The following is a 19211-nucleotide window of genomic DNA, read 5'->3' as shown; positions in this document are numbered from 1 at the left end:
TCTGGGCTTCTGACCCGTATCTTCATGATTGGACGCATTGCACTGCTGCCGCACAATTGGCTGATTAGATAATCACATGAATAAGCAGGTGTAATAAAGGTTTTTAATGAAGAAATTTGGCAATTAGTGCTATTATCTGACTGGCAATTTGTTAACAATTAAGATGGCCCAAAATAATGCTTAAAAATTTAATTAAAGGAGTCAGTACTCCAGTCAAAAAAATAAAAATCCATATAAGCAGTATCGGTTACACGGTTAACCATTTAAAGAAATGAAATGGTATCCATTTACAAAAACTGATGATTTGTCACATCCCTAACTAAAACCCAATACACCCTGTAATATAGAAAGTTAAATAATACGCCCTGTAATATAATGCAAATAAAGCAAAATTGGCTTTATAAAACAATACACCCTCTAATATATGAAATGATCATATCCTATTATGTAATTCTAGTCTAGATGCAAATAGCAGCAATTTATATTTAAACAGCTTTCAATATGTGTGCCTTTAGCTACAGAATGGAGGCAATCCATGCGGGAACTGGCGAGATTATTGGAAACCATTCTGACCCAAACACCCTCACAGACTCAGATTCAAGTGAACAGACTGGATGTCTCAGATGTCTGCGGCGTGGGATCCCTCTCAACTGCAAAAAACAATTTTCTCAGTTCTCAAAATTAGCTGGACTCATGGTGAGATTCCATGTTTTAATATCTTTCTTGATTGTTTTTCTCATGTATATCAGTTTTTCACTCATGTTGAATCATGCACACAGTATGATTGCCTGTCTTGTTTTTATGTTTTTGGAATTTTAGGACAAATGATTTGTGATTAATTTAGGATAATGTGTAGCACTGTAATATAAAATCTGTATTTTGTCTATATTATGTGAGTGCTAATTCGGCAACGTTGGCCTTGAAAAACAAACGCCATACCTCATGATCAAAGATTTCAGTTCTGTTAATGTCGTAAAGTTGCTGGTTATTTTCTCTCTCTTTCTCTTTCCCTCTCTCTTTTTCTCTCCCTCTCTCTCTCTCTCCCTCACTCACAGTGCGTTGTTCAGCTTCTGGTCTTTTTAATACCTTTTGTCAGCACTGTATTCTGTGGACATCTGGGGAAGACAGAGCTGGCTGGAGTTACTCTAGCCACATCTGTGAGTGACCTCTCCCTGAACTAATCAGCCAATAATATTGTATTTATTCATCATTAATTCATATTATTAGTTTTGACTTCGGAAATTCATGTTTTGTCTTAATGTTATCTGAGGCAAAATAATACAATGTAATATGTTCACATGGTAGTACCATAGCATATCCCATTATTTATGATGGAAGGCTACATTTAAAATAGCTGGGTTAGCCAGCCCTGGTCCTAGAGCGCCAAAGATGTTCCTGGTTTTTGCCTCTTCATTAAACCATATAACTACGTAATTGTATTATGAGGCTTAATGAGCACAGAAAACCATTCTCTGATGGAAGGTGATGCGGCTGAAACACTGGTTTTAAAATTTCTCATTGATAAGCCAGTTTCAAACATCCTGAGGGACCATGGTGTTGGAGGTATTTAGCACTTCTCCATTCAGAATATTCTGACTCAAGGGCCCTCATTTATCAACACTGCTTACTGATACTTGTGAATGTGCTTAAAAGAGCACTGTCACACTTGTTTCAGTTGATCTTATTTGGATTAAATGCTTAAATTATGTGTACGCAATTTTAAAATCAACGTCAGTGTTGCCATTACTTGAATATGGGTGTAAAAATTATCAAAACAAACACGTCCAGTGACGTCACAATGTTCATAATGTGCTTATTGTGCTCTTTTGTGAATAGTTACATAAAATGAGGTGGTAAGGTTGTTATTTCCAGTGTGGGATGCAAAGTGTGAAAGTTTGCCATAGCATGCACAATATGTTTAAGCTGATTCATGTAGGTGTAAATGAGTTATAATACATGTGTAAAACATGTGCAATGAATGAATAAAAAGGTACAGTACATTGGCTACAAATTGGAAAAGCTCGGACTGACATAAAACAGATAGTGACACACAAAAAAAATGACCGTCAGCTCTCCAGTTTCCAGTCACATTTGAAAAACGTTGGCTTCACGTGTTCGAAAGCCCCTAATATCAGAGACAACTGTAATTACTGTATCTGAATGTAGGTTAAGCAATTACTACTATATTTACAGCACATGAAATTGGCTATAAAATCTGTTTGATGTTTCTTGATGTCATGAAAGATTCAATTATTCTTTTGTTCAACATTTGTCTGCTAGATTGTGTCTATTGCTGGTATTTCAATTGGACAAGGATTGGCAACAACATGTGACACATTCATATCTCAGGTAATTATGAGAAAGTTTGTTCATTTTATTTCTCTCCTGTTACATTTCTCATTTCTTCCAGCAGAATCTGACAGTAGGCTATACACTCAGTAGCCACATTATTATCTATCTACTAGTACAACCGTGCTGTACAACTCAACAAAATATTGAGGTCTTTCTATGCTTGAGTTCAAAATTGGAAGGGCTCGGTTCAGTTGCATGCCACTGAAGTCTTGACTTTATTTGAATTGCTTACCATTTTTTTGTGAGCTAACATTAGTTAATAGCCTAACGTTTTATTATTTTTTTGCCAATGGTGAGCTAATTAATTTTTCTTTGGTGATGATGCAGTTGGCCTTTAGTTGCAGCAGGCCTGCTTGAAGATTGTTTTTCTCAGCAACAGGGACAATTTTTTCTTCCGTTCCCATTGCATTTCAGTTAATACATTTGTTTCTATACATTCAATACGTTTATTGAGGAAAACTAAGCAAAATAATTCTATTCACTGCCATTTTTAAAGGAACCTTACTGTATCTAGTATTTCCTGCCAGACATCTTCCCATTAATTAAATTGGTATTTGACTTCTTTGCAGACCTTTGGGAGCAGTAACTTAAAGAGAGTGGGGGTCATTCTGCAGAGGGCTATCCTCATTTTACTTCTGGCTTGTTGCCCATGCTGGGCTCTTCTTATCAATACAGAGTCCATCCTCCTGGCCTTCAAGCAAAGCCCAGAGGTGGCCAGGTAAGGAAGGTATCTCTATGTATTTTAGCTGAAATCCTATTGTATGAAAATATGTTTTAGCATCAGGATTCTATGCTAATGTATGCTTTTTTTTGTTTGTTGTTTTGCTGCCTCATACTCTGATGGTGCTCTTTGACCATGTAAGGCTGTCCCAGATGTATGTGGAGATCTTTATGCCTGCATTACCTGTGAGTACACACAAACACACATTCTCCAACACAGCACATACTCACATTTACTCACAGTTATGCATACACACACACACACACACACACACACAAACACACATTCTCCAACACAGCACATACATAAAGTCACTCACAATTGTACATAATGTATGTGCACACATATACACACCGACACCAATGTGCATAAACAGTCAGTGAGTTGAGTTAAACCGGGTTATGACAGACTGTGGTTCATACACGCATTGGTGCAAACTGGAACTAAGCTGCTCCATTTCTACATAATTCTGGTTTGGCATCAATGAATGTTTGTCTTTTTCCTGTTCTATCAACCTCCATGGGCACAATATGCAATGACTGCATTTGAAACCTTTAAGTACAATTACTAATGCATTTAAATGTGTGTTTCTTATAGGCCGCCTTTCTGTTCGAGCTACAAGTAAGGTATCTTCAAAGTCAGGTAAAGAATAACACAGAATGCTACAGCTGTCTACATATGAGTTCCTGTTTTTCCATAGGCGTTATTTTAATAAAGCATTCATTTCAGGGTATATTATGGCCCCAGATATTGACAGGAATTGTGGGAAATGTCCTGAATGCACTGATCAACTACATCTTTCTGTTCGTTCTGCACCTTGGTGTAGTGTGAGTATTTAAATTTGTTGAGTAAATATGTATAATTTTTCCTACAGTGTTATGATTGTGTGGTATACCAGTTGGAATACCAAACACTAGTGATGAAATGTATGGTATACTAGTATCCCATATTTCATTGCTCACCCAGTGACAATATGCACAATTTGATAACGGAGACCGAAACAAGAATTCATTGTTTAGGCTGCTGAATGGCTTATCCTGTTAAGGCCCTGTTGTCGTGTCTGTGAATCCCATGGGATGACCCAAAATTGACTCTGTTGTCACCCAGAGAAGGGAGTTTTCAGGATGCAGCATTGCAGCAGATCATTGCACACCACCGACCCCTACTGGTCATTCAGGCACCCAAAAATCTTCTGAATCAGTCTGCGAAATCTTGTGAAATCTTGTGTTACAAGAAGCCCCACCTGACATCAAGGTTTTTTGTAGAATAATAAGTCAATTGTGTGTTATTTTCAGTGGTTCAGCTGCAGCCAACATGATATCCCAGTACTGCCTGGCTTTGTTCCTGTTTGCTTACATTCTCTGTAAGGGTTTGCATAAGCCCACCTGGGGAGGTAAGTTCAGGTGCAAGGGATAACTAGGTTATTACTGCACTCATCCTCACCATGTGTCACCTGCATTTTTAAACACATTCCTGTGTATTCGAGTGCTGATCCCAGATCATACCAATGCATATGAGATGATTACAAGTGTAATTTCTGCTTTGTGTCATATGTGTGGTTCCCTTTTAGGCTGGTCAGTGGAATGTCTGCAGGAATGGGGACCCTTTGTCCGCTTAGCCATACCCAGCATGATAATGGCATGTGTGGATTTATGGATGATTGAGATTGGGGGATTCCTTGCAGGTAAGTGGCTGCTGTTTTATGTTCATTACCTGTCAGTTGTTGCAGGAGGACTACAGTATCTCCAAGTAATGGAACATGTGCCCAAGGCTCAGTGAAAGAGTCATAGTTCTGTGTGGAAAATGTACTGTGCATTGTGCACTATCTCTGCTGAATCCCTTGATGGTCAGTTGTTCCTCTTAATTTTTTTAATAAAAAGCTCCAGGTTGCTGGATGGCTCATTTAGGTAGGGCACCACACTGTGGTGCATGGTTGAGCTCCATGGTCTCTGATCAAATCTCAACCATGCCAGTGCCCTCTGTGGGTAACAAGTTTAAACAAACAAACTAACAAAGAACTGTAACACCCATCCTACAGCACAACAAAATTAACCTGATATCCATCCTACTTAAAGAAATGCAAGACCCCTTGAATCTTGACGCAACATGACTTCTTCCTGTGTTCTTTAAAACACAAACACGTTCCCAGCTTTACTGAAGTGTTAGTTCTGTGTAACTTTACTTATTCGAGCAGCAATAGTGAACCGTACATCAGATCTCGTGGACATTTTGCTGTAGAGAGGATAGCACAGAACGCACAGCATATTTATTAAACTGCTGTCCAGCACTTGAGAATTCTGATATGTTTTCTTATGTTACAACATGTTTTGTGCTAGGATGGGCGGTATTGTTTTAAATATAAAATAGTATTTTATCATAGGCATTTAACGGTGGAGGAGAGAGATTTCCATGTAATTTGTATCAAAATACTTTAGAATTCTGTATTTTTCTCTTCTCAAAATACCAAAAATTATTTTCCCAATGTTTTCCCGCCTATCCTCAAAACTCCTTTCTGCTGTGGGCCAAAGCCAGTGCTTTAATGCCAGGGTTCCTGAGCCCTCTGTGCTGGGCTAGGCTCATCCAGGAACTCATGCCCCACAACAAGCCCTCTCCAATGGCCAGGGCCATGGCTGTCATTTCATGTCATTATACTGTACTGATTCAACAATCTTAATGCTCAAACAACCCCTCAGCTGTCTTTAACCCTTAACGTTAGGGTTGTAGCGTAGTGGTTAAGGTAAATGACTGGGACACGCAAGGTCGGTGGTTCTAATCCCGGTGTAGCCACAGTAAGATCCGCACAGCTGTTGGGCCCTTCAGCAAGGCCCTTAACCCTGCATTGCTCCAGGGTAGGATTGTCTCCTGCTTAGTCTAATCAACTGTACGTCACTCTGGATAAGAGCGTCTGCCAAATGCCATTAATGTAATATAATGTAACGGAATCTAGCTAGTCACTAACTTATCAGCAAACTAGCTAGCTTTGTCACAAAACAGAAAACTCGCCTGCTAGCTATATTTGTACATTTACTTTGTTAAGATGCTATAATCAGATGTTTTAGGAGACATTTCTTTTCAGTCCAGTTGTTCTGCACCATTGTTTTAATTGGCATGGCCAACCTGAGTAAGCAGTTTGGTTCCAGGCGTGAGTTCCTGGCCTGCAGTGGAAAGGAGGAGCTTTGTCTTTGTCAGTGACATTTTTCATCAAGCTTAAATTGCCCCTAAGTGGTGTACTTTTGGCTGGGAAATTGAACACACTCAATCATTTTCCCAGTCTCTTGTAAGCATGCAGTCAGCAAGGAGGTGAGTAAAAGTGCAAAAGTGATGGTTGTCCCTTTTTCTATCTAATTAATTTCAAACCAAATACATTACTCTACTTATTAATAACACGGGACAAGGAGTTTAAACAAAAAAGAATGTCCCTTGTTACTCTTTTTCCAGACAGTACACGACTACCATATACTATACTATGGTGGTAAAATATATCTAATAGAGTGCCCTGCAAATGTATGGCAACAGTTGTGAAATTTTTTTGTTTGTTTTTTTCTTTCTTTTCTTTTTTGCCTACGTACTCTAGGCATTTGGATTTGATATCAAAAGATGAATATCAGACAAAAATACAGAATCATATTTTATTTATTTACAGAAACACCTATTTTTGAGTCCCCCATCTTCAGCTGTGAAAAAGCAAGGATGAACTTCAAAGTAAATCAAAGGAACAGAAGTTGAATATTTGGTAACGTAGCCCTTAAATGCAATATCATCACCAATCATTTGTTATCTTCTTTCACTGCAGCAACCTTCAGTTGATCGTTGTTTTGGGAGGTTTCTGTCTTCTGACTTGGCCAGGACAAAACTGCAATCTCCACAGATGAAAACAAAGGCTAAATCCACGACTAGACTCTCAATCACAGTCACTGCAAAGGGCAGTGAGCCTGAGCAACAGTTTACACCTGACGCTCATCTGTGAACTTGCCTTTGCAGAGCAAAAAATGGGGGGAGCCAACACAAAAAGAGCTGTTTCTGTAAAATGGTAAAATGTATACACATGTAAACACCATGCAATTAAAGCTGATTGCCTATTGACCTCAAATGCTAATGGTGTAAGTATGTCACCATTGTCAACTCCTCCCTGTCTTCTGGCTGTTTTCCGGCATCCTCCAAGAGGGCCCACATCACTCCGCTGCTAAAAAAGCCTACCCTGGATCCCTCCATCATCCAGAACTACCGCCCGGTATCTCTTCTTCCTTTCCTTTCTAAAACTATAGAACGAGCTGCTTCTACTCAACTTTCTTCTTTCTTTTCTAACAACAACCTGCTAGACCCCCATCAGTCTGGCTTCAGATCGGGCCACTCGACAGAGACTGCGCTCCTCTCCGTCAGTGAGTCACTTCATGCCGCACGAGCAGCCTCCCTCTCCTCTATCCTCATTCTTCTAGATCTCTCTGCTGCCTTCGACACTGTGGATCACTCCATCCTCCTGTCTGCCCTGTCAGCAACGGGCATCTGTGGCACAGCCCTGGACTGGATTGAGTCCTACCTCTCTGGTCGCTCCTTCCAGGTTGCCTGGGCTGGTTCGGTATCGACACCTCGGCCCCTCGCCACAGGGGTTCCCCAGGGCTCAGTCCTTGGCCCGCTTCTTTTTTCTCTCTACACTCGCTCCCTTGGCCCTGTGATCACTGCACATGGGCTATCCTACCACTGCTATGCGGACGATACCCAACTCTTCGTCTCGTTCCCGCCGTCTGATACGCAGGTTTCAGCCCGTATCTCTGCTTGCCTGAGGGACATCCAGAGCTGGATGGACAACCACCATCTAAAGCTCAACCCAGGTAAAACTGAAATGATATTCATCCCTGCTAATACCTCTCCCCATCTGGATCTCTTCATTTCTCTCGGGGATACCACACTCACGCCGTCACCCAGTGCAAGGAACCTCGGCGTGGTGATGGACAGCAGACTGTCCCTTTCCGAGAACATTGCGGCGGTGACCCGGTCTTGCAGGTTCTTCCTCTACAACATACGGAGAATCCGCCCCTTTCTCACCCCCTACTCGACCCAGCTCCTGGTCCAAGCGATGGTTCTGTCCCGCCTGGACTACTGCAATTCCCTCTTGGCTGGCCTCCCAGCGTCCGCCATCAGACCCCTCCAACTCATCCAGAATGCAGCAGCTCGTCTGGTCTTCAACCTTCCCAAATACTCACACGTCACCCCCCTGCTTACTTCCCTCCACTGGCTGCCTGTCATGGCTCGCATCAAATTCAAAACATTGGTGCTAGCCTTCCAAGCAGTTAAAGGGTCTTCCCCAGCTTATCTGCAAAAAATCATCAGACCCTACACCCCTGCCAGACCTCTTCGTTCAGCCTCCACAGGCCGCTTGGCACCTCCCCCTCTCAGAACCTCCACCTCACGCTCACGACTACTGTCTGTTCTGGCTCCACGGTGGTGGAACGAACTCCCCGTTGAGGTCAGAACTATAGAATCTCTCCCCACCTTCAAGCGCAAGCTGAAGACGCACCTCTTCAAGCAGCACCTCTCCCCATCCCTCCCTACCTCCCTGTGAACCTTAATTGTTGTCTCTGTGACTTGCTTTGTGTATCGGTATTTTTAGTTGGCTAGGTAAGCAGTGTTTGGATAGTTAACTTGGGTCACTTTTGCTCTTGTTTGTTTGTTTGTTTGTTCAAAAAAAAAAAAAAAAAAAAAAAGAAATGGCCCTTGTCCTTATCTTTGTTGTACAGGTAGCAGTTGAAATTGTACTTACCTCTAGGGTATTTCAGCGAACTTATCCCTGGTTATGGGTATGCACTTTGTTGTACGTCGCTCTGGATAAGAGCGTCTGCCAAATGCCAATAATGTAATGTAATGTAATGTAATATAGCAAAAATAAGAAATTGTTATTTTTACTGTCACCATAGTTTTGGCAGGCACTGTACTGTATATGGAGTGGAGCCTCATCTAATGCTCATCAGGACATTTTTTTGTATTTTCAAAATACATTTGATACAAAATACTCCACACATAATGTATCAAAATACAATTTGAATTTTTTTTGCCCATCCCTAGTTTTGTGTCGGAAATGTCTTTTAAAACCAGCTGATAAAGTAAGCCACAATCTTATTTCATGGTTTATTAATTACATTGTACACTTTATAGTCTGTCAAATGATAAACTAAGTGCACCCTGAGGAAATGTATATCACCAAATCTTCACTGCAGGTCTGATCAGTGAGGTTGAGCTGGGATCACAGTCGGTCATCCGTATGGTGTCTGGTATTCCATACAAGGTGAATACACCTTAAATACTGGTAAAACTGGTAAAACTCTATATAAAGAGCCAAATTAGCCGGTTGTCTGATTGTGTTACTGTAATGAAGGCTTTGTTAATTTAGGGTAGCGCAAACCTTGATCATGACTATAAGTCAGCAATTTAATTCCTCTATTTTCTATTAATCACAAAATATGTTTTAAGTGAAATTTTTGCGTTTACTGAAAAGGTCAAAAGACGGGAAATTAAATTGATCAGCCCTCTATCAGCACAGATCTCTGACAATTGCAACAGCCAAACAAAATGTACTCACCACTGGGCAGATTATTGAAGATTCAAACCTTCTCTCAAAGAGTTCATGATCTTTGAGTATTGCACTGTAAAAAGTGTTGTCTATTTTTACCTGTGTTGGTACATTGTATACATGTTTACATTTGTGTGATTTAATTGATAGATCCTGCATTAGAGTGTATATCGTAGGGTGTACATTGCTATATTCTTATTCATATAGGCCCATTGTATGTCACCCTGGATAAAAGTGTACTGAGTGAGCACTTTATAATTTAATATTATTTTGGTGAGCCCATTGCCATTGTGGTAGACCTGTGAAATGGCACTGAGATTTTGAAATGAGTGAGATATTGAGGATCAAATGTTGTTGTTTTACATGGTTGAGTCCAATGCAACTGCTACCACACTCAGTATAATATTCTTCTCAGCAGTCTCAAGCAGTGCCAGGTCCAAAGCACTCCTCTGAGTTAGGGGTTCCCAAACTGGGCTGTGATTGTACTAATACTTCTTGTCTGTACAGATCCATGGTACAGGTGACTGGATTATATTTGCCTTCAGATTTTTGTAGGCATCAATGCAGCTGCCACTGTGACTGTGGGGAATGCTCTGGGAGCTGGAAATGTACAGCAGGCTCAGCTGTCCTGCAAGATCTCCATGATATGTGCAGGTATGAGGGGGAGAGAAACACCACACTGTCTGGGCACCATACATGCATGCACATGCTGTCTGCTGCAGTTCATTGAATACAGGTAGTGAACCCATATTGGAAACAGCAAAGTCATTTACTAGGGTGCTGCCAGATCACATGCTGCACAAAAGCCAGTTAACTCCTATTTAACTTTTGGTAGTGAAACCCACTGTCTCTGGCATCACTTCTCAAACCCCATACATGGCATTTGATCAGACCTGGTGACTGAGAAAGCCATGTTACATGCTCCTCAACCTTGGGACTAGTGCTCTGTGGGTGAGGGCATTGTCATGTTGAAAGAAACTCATCTCTGTGGGAACATTCTTTAACATGCAAGTAAGATCAGCCCTCAGTACCGTTATGTGCTGTCTGACACTGATTTCATTTTATATTACATTATTGGCATTTGGCAGACACTCTTATCCAGAGCGACGTACAACAAAGTGCATACCCATAACCAGGGGTAAGTGCGCTGAAAATTGCTACCCGTACAACAAAGATAAGGACCAGGGCCTATTTTTCTTTTTTTTCTTTTTTTTTTAACAACAAATAAACAAACAAACAACAAAGCAAAAGTGACCAAACTTTACTATCCAAATACTGATTACCTAGCCAACTAAAAAATACCGAAACACAAAGTAAATCACAAAGACAACAATTAAGGTTCTAGAGTTCTGACCTCAACGGGGAGTTCGTTCCACCACCGTGGAGCCAGAACAGACAGTAGTCGTGAGCGTGAGGTGGAGGTTCGGAGAGGGGGAGGTGCCAAGCGGCAAGTGGAGGCTGAACGAAGAGGTCTGGCAGGGGTGTAGGGTCTGATGATTTTTTGTAGGTAAGCTGGAGAAGACCCCTTAACTGCTTGGAAGGCTAGCACCAGTGTTTTGAATTTGATGCAAGCCATGACAGGCAGCCAGTGGAGGGAAGTAAGCAGGGGGGTGATGTGTGAGTATTTGGGAAGGTTGAAGAGCTGCTGCATTCTGGATAAGTTGGAGGGGTCTGATGGCGGACGCTGGGAGGCCAGCCAAGAGGGAATTGCAGTAGTCCAGGCGGGACAGAACCATTGCTTGGACCAGGAGCTGGGTCGAGTAGGGGGTGAGAAAGGGGCGGATTTTCCGTATGTTGTATAGGAAGAACCTGCATGACCGGGTCACCGCCGCAATGTTCTCGGAAAGGGACAGTCTGCTGTCCATCACCATGCCGAGGTTCCTTGCACTGGGTGATGGCGTGAGTGTGGTATCCCCGAGGAAAATGGAGAGATCCAGATGGGGAGAGGTTTTAGCAGGGATGAATATCATTTCAGTTTTACCTGGATTGAGCATTAGATGGTGGTTGTCCATCCAGCTCTGGATGTCACTCAGGCAAGCAGAGATACGGGCAGAAACCTGTGTATCAGATGGTGGGAATGAGATGAAGAGTTGGGTATTGCCCGCATATCAGTGGTAGGATAGCCCATGTGCAGTGATAACAGGGCCAAGGGAACGAGTGTAAAGAGAAAAAAGAAGCGGGCCTAGGACTGAGCCCTGGGGAACTCCTGTGGCAAGGGGCCGAGGTGTTGATACCGTACCAGCCCAGGCAACCTGGAAGGAGCGACCAGAGAGGTAGGACTCAATCCAGTACAGGGCTGTGCCGCAGATGCCCATTGCTGTCAGGGCGGACAGGAGGATGGAGTGATCCACTTCTAAGAGGTTGAGTGTAATGTAATGAGTGCTCCCAAATCATGCCAGGAAAATGGGCTCCACACCCGAACAGAACCTCCAGAACCCGTCACTGCTGGAATGTTGTTTTGTTTCTAGTTTATTCTCACTGCCTGTATACAGTATATACAGTGGGCTCCAGACACCATTGATGCACAAAAAGTGGTGTAACCTAAAAAATAATAGTTATTGATATAATAGTTATTGTCTTAAGTTATTGTCATAATTCCAATAAGGTTTGGAAAACTCAGGATGCTTGGTTTTGTTTATTGTGCTCAGTCTTTGTGCCACCCTTCCGAAGAGTTTTCTGGTATGGAGGTGCCATTTAAAAAAAATTGATTGAATTCTTAAACTGCGATCCTTGGGTTACTTCCCTGCCTCTCTCCATCTTTACCTTCCGTGGATATAACATGCACTTGCATAGTGGAAATCATTCCATATTGTTGCACTTTACAGTGCTAAGTAGAATGTTTAACCAATGATGTCTTTTTTGTACCTATGACCTGACTCACTGTTCTGCTCACATGGGGCCTGCAGGGGGCGCTAGAGAGAGCGATGAGACATGGACCCCCAAACCAACAGAACCCTACACTCTCAAAGAAGAGTGGTTCCAAAAGGAATCAGGCAGAATGGGTTTCTGTCTGGGAGCTTTCCCACTTCACACCTATGATAGAGGGTTCCGTGAAGAACTAAAAAGGGAGAGTGTAGGCAATGCAATAACCTATCGACAATCGAGTGGCTTGACTGGGACCCAGGAGGATAGTGATGGATCCTTGAGAGGGAGACCGACACCGCAGAATAAACGGAACAGTGATAGTGAATTACCATCTGTGTCTTCTGAATTGACGGTTTCTTGACCTTTCCCATGCTGATGGTTGACAATGGGATTTTTCATGATGGTCATCAATTTCTTTGTACTCTAGTGAAACAGGAACTGATGCAATGACCTGCATTTACAATGCAGGTTCTTTAGACTGAGATTAATTATATTAATTGTGGAAATAATTTTGGCACCTGTGGTTTTCAGAAAGAAATTGACTACTAAATAAAAAACATTGAAACATGAGAGTAAATTTATTGAAATAACAATATATAGTTTTCCTGTATTTTTGAACATAAAATATAGATCATTGTCCACATTGTACATACACTGAAATGGGTGTTGCAATTCCAACCTCATTGGTTCAAGTAACTCATTTATTGTGAAATATTATAGGAACATTTGTTTAGATCACCCACACAAAAGATACCTATAGCTTCACTGTTTAGTTGTTTTGACAATACTTAAATATTGCAGTTGGAAATACTTGATATATGTTTCAATATGGTTATAAAAGGAATAGTGGAAACAGTAGAAGAGAGTGGAATCATTGAACAAAACCAGAATACTGTAAAAATATAATTGCAACACACTGTGGGTTTGTTTCATTGGCCACTCCATTTCAGTTCAGTCACCTGGAAGCTTCAGTTCAGTCTAAGCCCAGTCCATCCACAACCTCCACCTGACTTCTTTCCTCCTTTTTGTTCCTCTATTATCACAAACACTCCCTAATGAAACCATAAGAAGATTCTGACCTCATATCATTATTCTGCTTTCCCAGGAAGGATCCAGTGTGGCTAAAAAGCGCATAATTAACATGGGCAGCTTGCATTCTGCATTATGTCGGCATTCATTATGTTTCAAAGGTTTCAAGTGAGCCCCTGTTGTTTTTATGGTGTACAGTTGTGATCTCCCTATGCGTAGCAGTGATCGTTGGGTCATCATCGGATGCAATAGCCATTGTCTTCACAAATGATGAGTAAGTACCATTGCTTGTAATACAGTCCCCTCCAAAAGTATTGGAACATCATCAAAGGTGCATTATTTACATATGGCCACAATAAGTTCAATCTATTTTCCATTATTCTCTTCCTCTGAACTCACAGGCAGATCAGGAGAAGGACTGGTGAGGCTATCGTTATGTACGCACCATTTCAAATCTTTGACGGATTATTGGTAAGTAACAAGCATTATCATATTCATATAAGTATTCATTTAATTTGTGATCTACCTGAAGTTGCTGAAGTTTTACTTTAACCATTGTTAAAGCAGTTTGATGAAGTTCTACATGTGATGAGCTGTATCCTTCACAGTGTGCAGTCGCAGGCATTTTCAGGGGTGCGGCAAAACAGAAGATCGGAGCAGTTTCTATTCTGGTATTTGGCTACTTTGTGTGCCTTCCCATCGGTGCATCGTTAATGTTTGCAACAAAACTCGGAATCACCGGTAAGGACAAAATGAAAGTTCCTAATACATCAGCCATGTTCAATTTCAAATATTGCTTTTACATTTCCTTTCTTCCTTAAGTGCAGAACCACCAGCTTTCATGCATAAAGTACTGCCTATTGCCCTCTTCCCTTTCTGCAGAAGCTAATCTCTCTGCTCCTATCCTCAGGTTGGTGGATTGGTCTCTTAACTGGTTATTCCCTGTTGACTCCTTTCTATCTTGCTATTTTTGTCAATATTGACTGGAAGAAAGCTGAAAGTGAGGTAAGTGCCACCTTCTTCCATCATTACTATTACATACTGGCTTTAAGAGCCCTTTGCTCCAGCCCCATAGTGACCATGGCCCTGGCGTTGTGACACTGCTCATCTCAGATATTCAGGCCTCTTGCAGCCAACTATGAGTGAAATATGGTGGCACACCAATACCAAATATATTGTGTGGAAATCCAGAAGCTGTGTATGCAACCCCGAACTGTGCACTTTTACAGCACTCGCATCTGAGTGCAATATCTTAGCCTTTGAGGAGAAAGACAAGCTTTGGGAATGCACATAATCTGAAGGTGTGCGCAAAACTATTTTACAAGCACAACAACTACTTATCTTTTGAAATATCTTGGGATAATTAACACCAGACCGAGAAAATATAGTTGATATTAATTTGTTGCCAGTCAAAGAGGTCTCATTTTCACTCCAGAGGTCTCCTTTTTGACCTTTATCACAAAAAAGAACTTAAATTAAAGAACAAGTCATGAACCCAATATTGGCACATTCAGTTCCAATATGGAAGACAGCACATAGAACAATTGGAGAATCCCCATATCACCAAAAATATTAATCTGTCTGGCACAACCCCAATATATGTGTCGGGAAATGATCAATATACTGGGAAGGTGGGTCCTATCAGGTATGTAGAACACCAGGCCCAGTCGGGAAACCAAGACATTGCTTTTCGTTCAAAGTCTTTTTTGTAGTAAAGGCAGATCAGACAGGCGGGGTTCAATAGCCAGCAAACAAGAATAGCAGTTTGTAATCAAGTGTCCAGTCAATACTCCAGCAAACAGATATAACAAGGATAATCAAAATCTAAGTTGTGGTCACAGGTAAAGGGTTGATAACAAGCGGACAGAGCAGACAAAAACAGAATCCAAAGACAGAGGTCGAAAAGCAGAAACAGGATGATAAACTGCTGTTCAAAACCAGACAGACGGGATAAGGTAAATGTGAAAACAAAACAGGTCGTAACAGGTGTCAATCAGAAATAAACACCGGAGAGTATGGTCGGGACACATAACAATCTGGCCATGAACTAGACAAACAAAGGGGTTTTTATAACACAGGTAACAACAGGGAAATGGCAATCAGGTGTGGGAAACAATCAGGCAGTGAAACACAGGTGAAACAAATGAATGGACTGAACTGAACTGACTACGGTGTGCACAGAGGGTAATAAAACATGGAAATGCCAGGCATTTAAACAACAGACTAGACAACAAAAAACACAGATCCTGACAGGCCCAAAAAGGCATATATGCCCTTTTATATACAAATATGATCTGCAAAAGAATGAGGTATATTTATCATTTGAAGAAATTAGGAATCTGTATAGTTTTAGTTGTAAAGATATCTGGAAATGTTTGCAACTTAAAAACTGTGTATATGCAACTAGCAGTTATATTAGGTTAGCAGATACTAGAGTAGTTTTTATTTTGGTTCACCAAGTTCTCTGCAATCTACTGCAAAATGTTATAAAAAGCTTATAATGGCCAAAAGTGCTGATTTTCAACATTTAGGAATCATATGGCAGAAAGAATTTAATGTGTGATATTGATGAGATAACTTGGTCACACATCATTTCAAATATTGTTCAAAATATTAGAGAAGCTTAGGGAAAGGTTATACAATTTAAAGTTTTACATTTAATATCATGGTAATAATATGAGGGTGTTGATGTTTGCAGGCACAAGTCAGGGCTGGGGTACAGCCAGCAGAGAAGAGAGATCGGGGGCAGCCCATGGAGATGCAGGGTGGCTCTCATGGTAAGATTCCCTGCTCAGAGAGCTGGAGTCCCACAGCTGGCCAAAAGTCACCCGCAACTTTTTACTTCTGCTGTTCACCTGTATCAGCAGTACAGTATCTCAGAATAATAACCTGGTCTGATGAATCTAGATTTCTGCGGCAGCATACAGATGGCAGGGTCAGAATTTGGAGCCAACAGAATGAATCCATGCACACAACCGGCCTTGCGTCAACAGTCCAGGCTGGTGGCAGTGGTGTAATGGTGTGGGGAATGTTTTTGTGGCACACTTTGGGCCTGTTAAAACCAATCATCGCTTGAATGCCACAGCCTATTTGATTATTGTTACTGACCCTTCATGGCCACAATGTACCCATCTTCTAATGGCTACATCCAGCATGATAATGCACCATGTCACAAAGCAAAAGTCATCTCAAACTGGTTTCATGAACTTGACAATGAGATCAGTGTTCTTCAGTGGCCTTCCCAGTCACAGGATCTGAATCCAAAAGCACACTTTTGGGATGTGGTAGATCAGGAAACCCACAGCATGAATGTGCAATAAATTGCAATCATGTCAACATGGAACAGGAAAACCCAAAAAAATTTGGGAAAACCCAAATACTCTACCCAGTATTTGTATAGTCTTCCTAATAAAGTGCTCAGTGAATGTATAGCATATATACTCATTTTTCATGGCAGAGAAAAAAAAAAGATTACTGTTTACCACTACACAAATGGACAGGTTCTCTGGGATTATGTGTATTCTAAGCATTTATCTGAGTGTATGTGTGAGTAGATAATTCACACAATCACATATAAAAAAGGTCACTCTGAATGAAAGTGTTAACTTGCATGTTTACTTCTTGCAGAAATCACTCCGGACAACCATGAAGAGGGGCACAGTCCCTGGCAGTTCAACTCTGACCTGGAGGTGCTGCATGAGAGAGACAGCGGGACCCTCACTACAGTGGGGGAGGTGCTGACTTTCAGGCAGCTGTGTCTGCGGCGGGGGCTAGCGCTATGCTCCATGCTGGTCCTCCTAGCTGCAGGAATCCTCACCAACATGCTGCTCCCTGCCGTCTTCACATCAGGGCTAAATGAGACCTCCACCGTACCACCCACAGTGGACAACCTGTGGACTCGCAATACTATGGACCAGATGGGCCAAGTATGATGCCCAGTGGAATTTCAGGTGTTCTTCCAGGTGTTCCACATTCAAGCTGCTGGTCTCAGCTGGCATGACTCCCAGTGAACAGAGGATGGCTGATGCCAATTTTTAAAATAACTGACCTGACTTTAGCCAGGGGATTTTAACAGAAACACTAACAACCACTTGAAACTAGAAATCTGTACTTGTGTGTACAACAAGTAACAAGCATGTGTACCTGTGTGCACAACAAGCAAACATGTAAAACATTTTAAAGTCTCTGTGATTCAATAAATAAATACATAAAGGGATCACAATAATTATAGTTAGAATAGTTCATTAATAAATGTTCTATGAAGGTACACATTTTTAACAGAAATCGTTTATTATAAGAAATGTTAATATTTAATATTTCAATTTAGTTTTAGTTGGTATCTTAAGCAAACTCAAACTCAAAATCCAATCCTGAAGTTTGGTTTCTTGTTTGAGTATACATTACAAGACAAAATGTAAATGAAAACATAATCCTTTATTTTAAAGATTTTAAGCATTGTGAGTACATCTCTGCTTTATGAATTCATGCCTGATATGTGTCAATATTCAAATTAAAATTCTTTATTCAATATTTCATGCAGTTGTCAATAGCCAGCTAGCCTGGCAATGTTCACCAAACTATTGATGGCCTCAAGTTAAAGCTGAAAGACTGCACTTTGCGCTCATATTCATTATTTACTTCCCACTGTAATATCCTGTGGTAGACAGGTAAAATAATAATAACTTTGTCAATGTCCAAATATTTATAGACCTGACTGTATGTACATATTGCGTCTTGGTGTTGCCATCTGCTTCCCCACAAGATCCCTCCTGGCCAGTTCAACCGGTTCAGACATCTGAGTTGTTCCAAAATGAAAGTGTATATGTCCATCAGGCGCTTTGAGCTCATATCCATTATTTACTTGTTAGCATTGATTCGGGGTGACATAGCTCAGACGGTAAGACATCTAGCAGTCTGTGGGTTGCTGGTTCGAGACAGCTCAAATAACAATAACTTTGTTGATGTCAAAATAGGTATGGACCTGACTGTATGCTAAAAAGAAAGTGCACAGAGGCATGTACACTTTAGTTTAAGCAAGCTGAGAATGTAGCATGATGCATTGCGTAATGTTTCGAAAGGTTTGGGGCTCCTCAACAAAATTCTCAATCAGGAGTGCTGTCCTATTATGCATTTTAAAGTCAGATTTCATTTGCTGAGGCTCACTTCAATTTTCTTATGTATCAACACTTCATTCTTTATACAATTTTTGTTTAATGAAGTGGTGCTCGAATATCTTTCATGATATCACGTGATATCACTTTCAAATAAGAAAGTGCAATTGGTTTACTTTTGAACTATTATACACTTCAGGAAAGTATACTTAGGCTTATACCTGAGCTTTTACGACGTCAAGTGTACTCCGTACAGAAACTGATACTAAAATGGTGAACTTGTGGTAAGCCACTAGTATGCTAGTTTTTAGAAAAGGTGACACAAACAACAAACCTGTTTCATTGTGCAAAACAGTAAATGCAAGCTGCAAATTGAATTGTGTTCTCAAAACTCTTCATACCAATAAAAACATCACACAATGTTTTCTAAAAAATAACATACAATTACAAAAACACCTCATTAAACGCAGGTTGTTTGTTGTTGCGAAATAAATTGACAAAACGGCTGTCTACAGTTCATACATGTTTAGTACTCCGTAACTTGTCATTTGCATTAGGCCGGAGCCAC

At 41.0% G+C, this 19211-nt stretch overlaps 1 protein-coding gene across 1 annotated transcript; it reads left to right on the top strand.

Moving 5' to 3' along the window:
- Window positions 1–522: 522 nt before the first annotated feature.
- On the top strand, window positions 523–17464 carry LOC133108287 (multidrug and toxin extrusion protein 1-like). The gene is made up of 17 exons (XM_061217758.1): window positions 523–696; window positions 1056–1157; window positions 2281–2349; window positions 2922–3070; window positions 3216–3258; window positions 3671–3715; window positions 3803–3900; window positions 4369–4466; window positions 4644–4757; window positions 9286–9353; window positions 10184–10292; window positions 13731–13806; window positions 13934–14003; window positions 14141–14273; window positions 14443–14537; window positions 16231–16309; window positions 17160–17464. Exons 1-17 carry the CDS (start codon window positions 523–525, stop codon window positions 17462–17464), a joined length of 1827 nt encoding a protein of 608 aa, XP_061073742.1.
- Window positions 17465–19211: the final 1747 nt, after the last annotated feature.

This window comes from Conger conger, chromosome 13 (genome assembly GCF_963514075.1).
Source record: "Conger conger chromosome 13, fConCon1.1, whole genome shotgun sequence".
NCBI lineage: Eukaryota > Metazoa > Chordata > Actinopteri > Anguilliformes > Congridae > Conger > Conger conger.
This window is presented reverse-complemented; position numbering and strand designations above follow the sequence as displayed.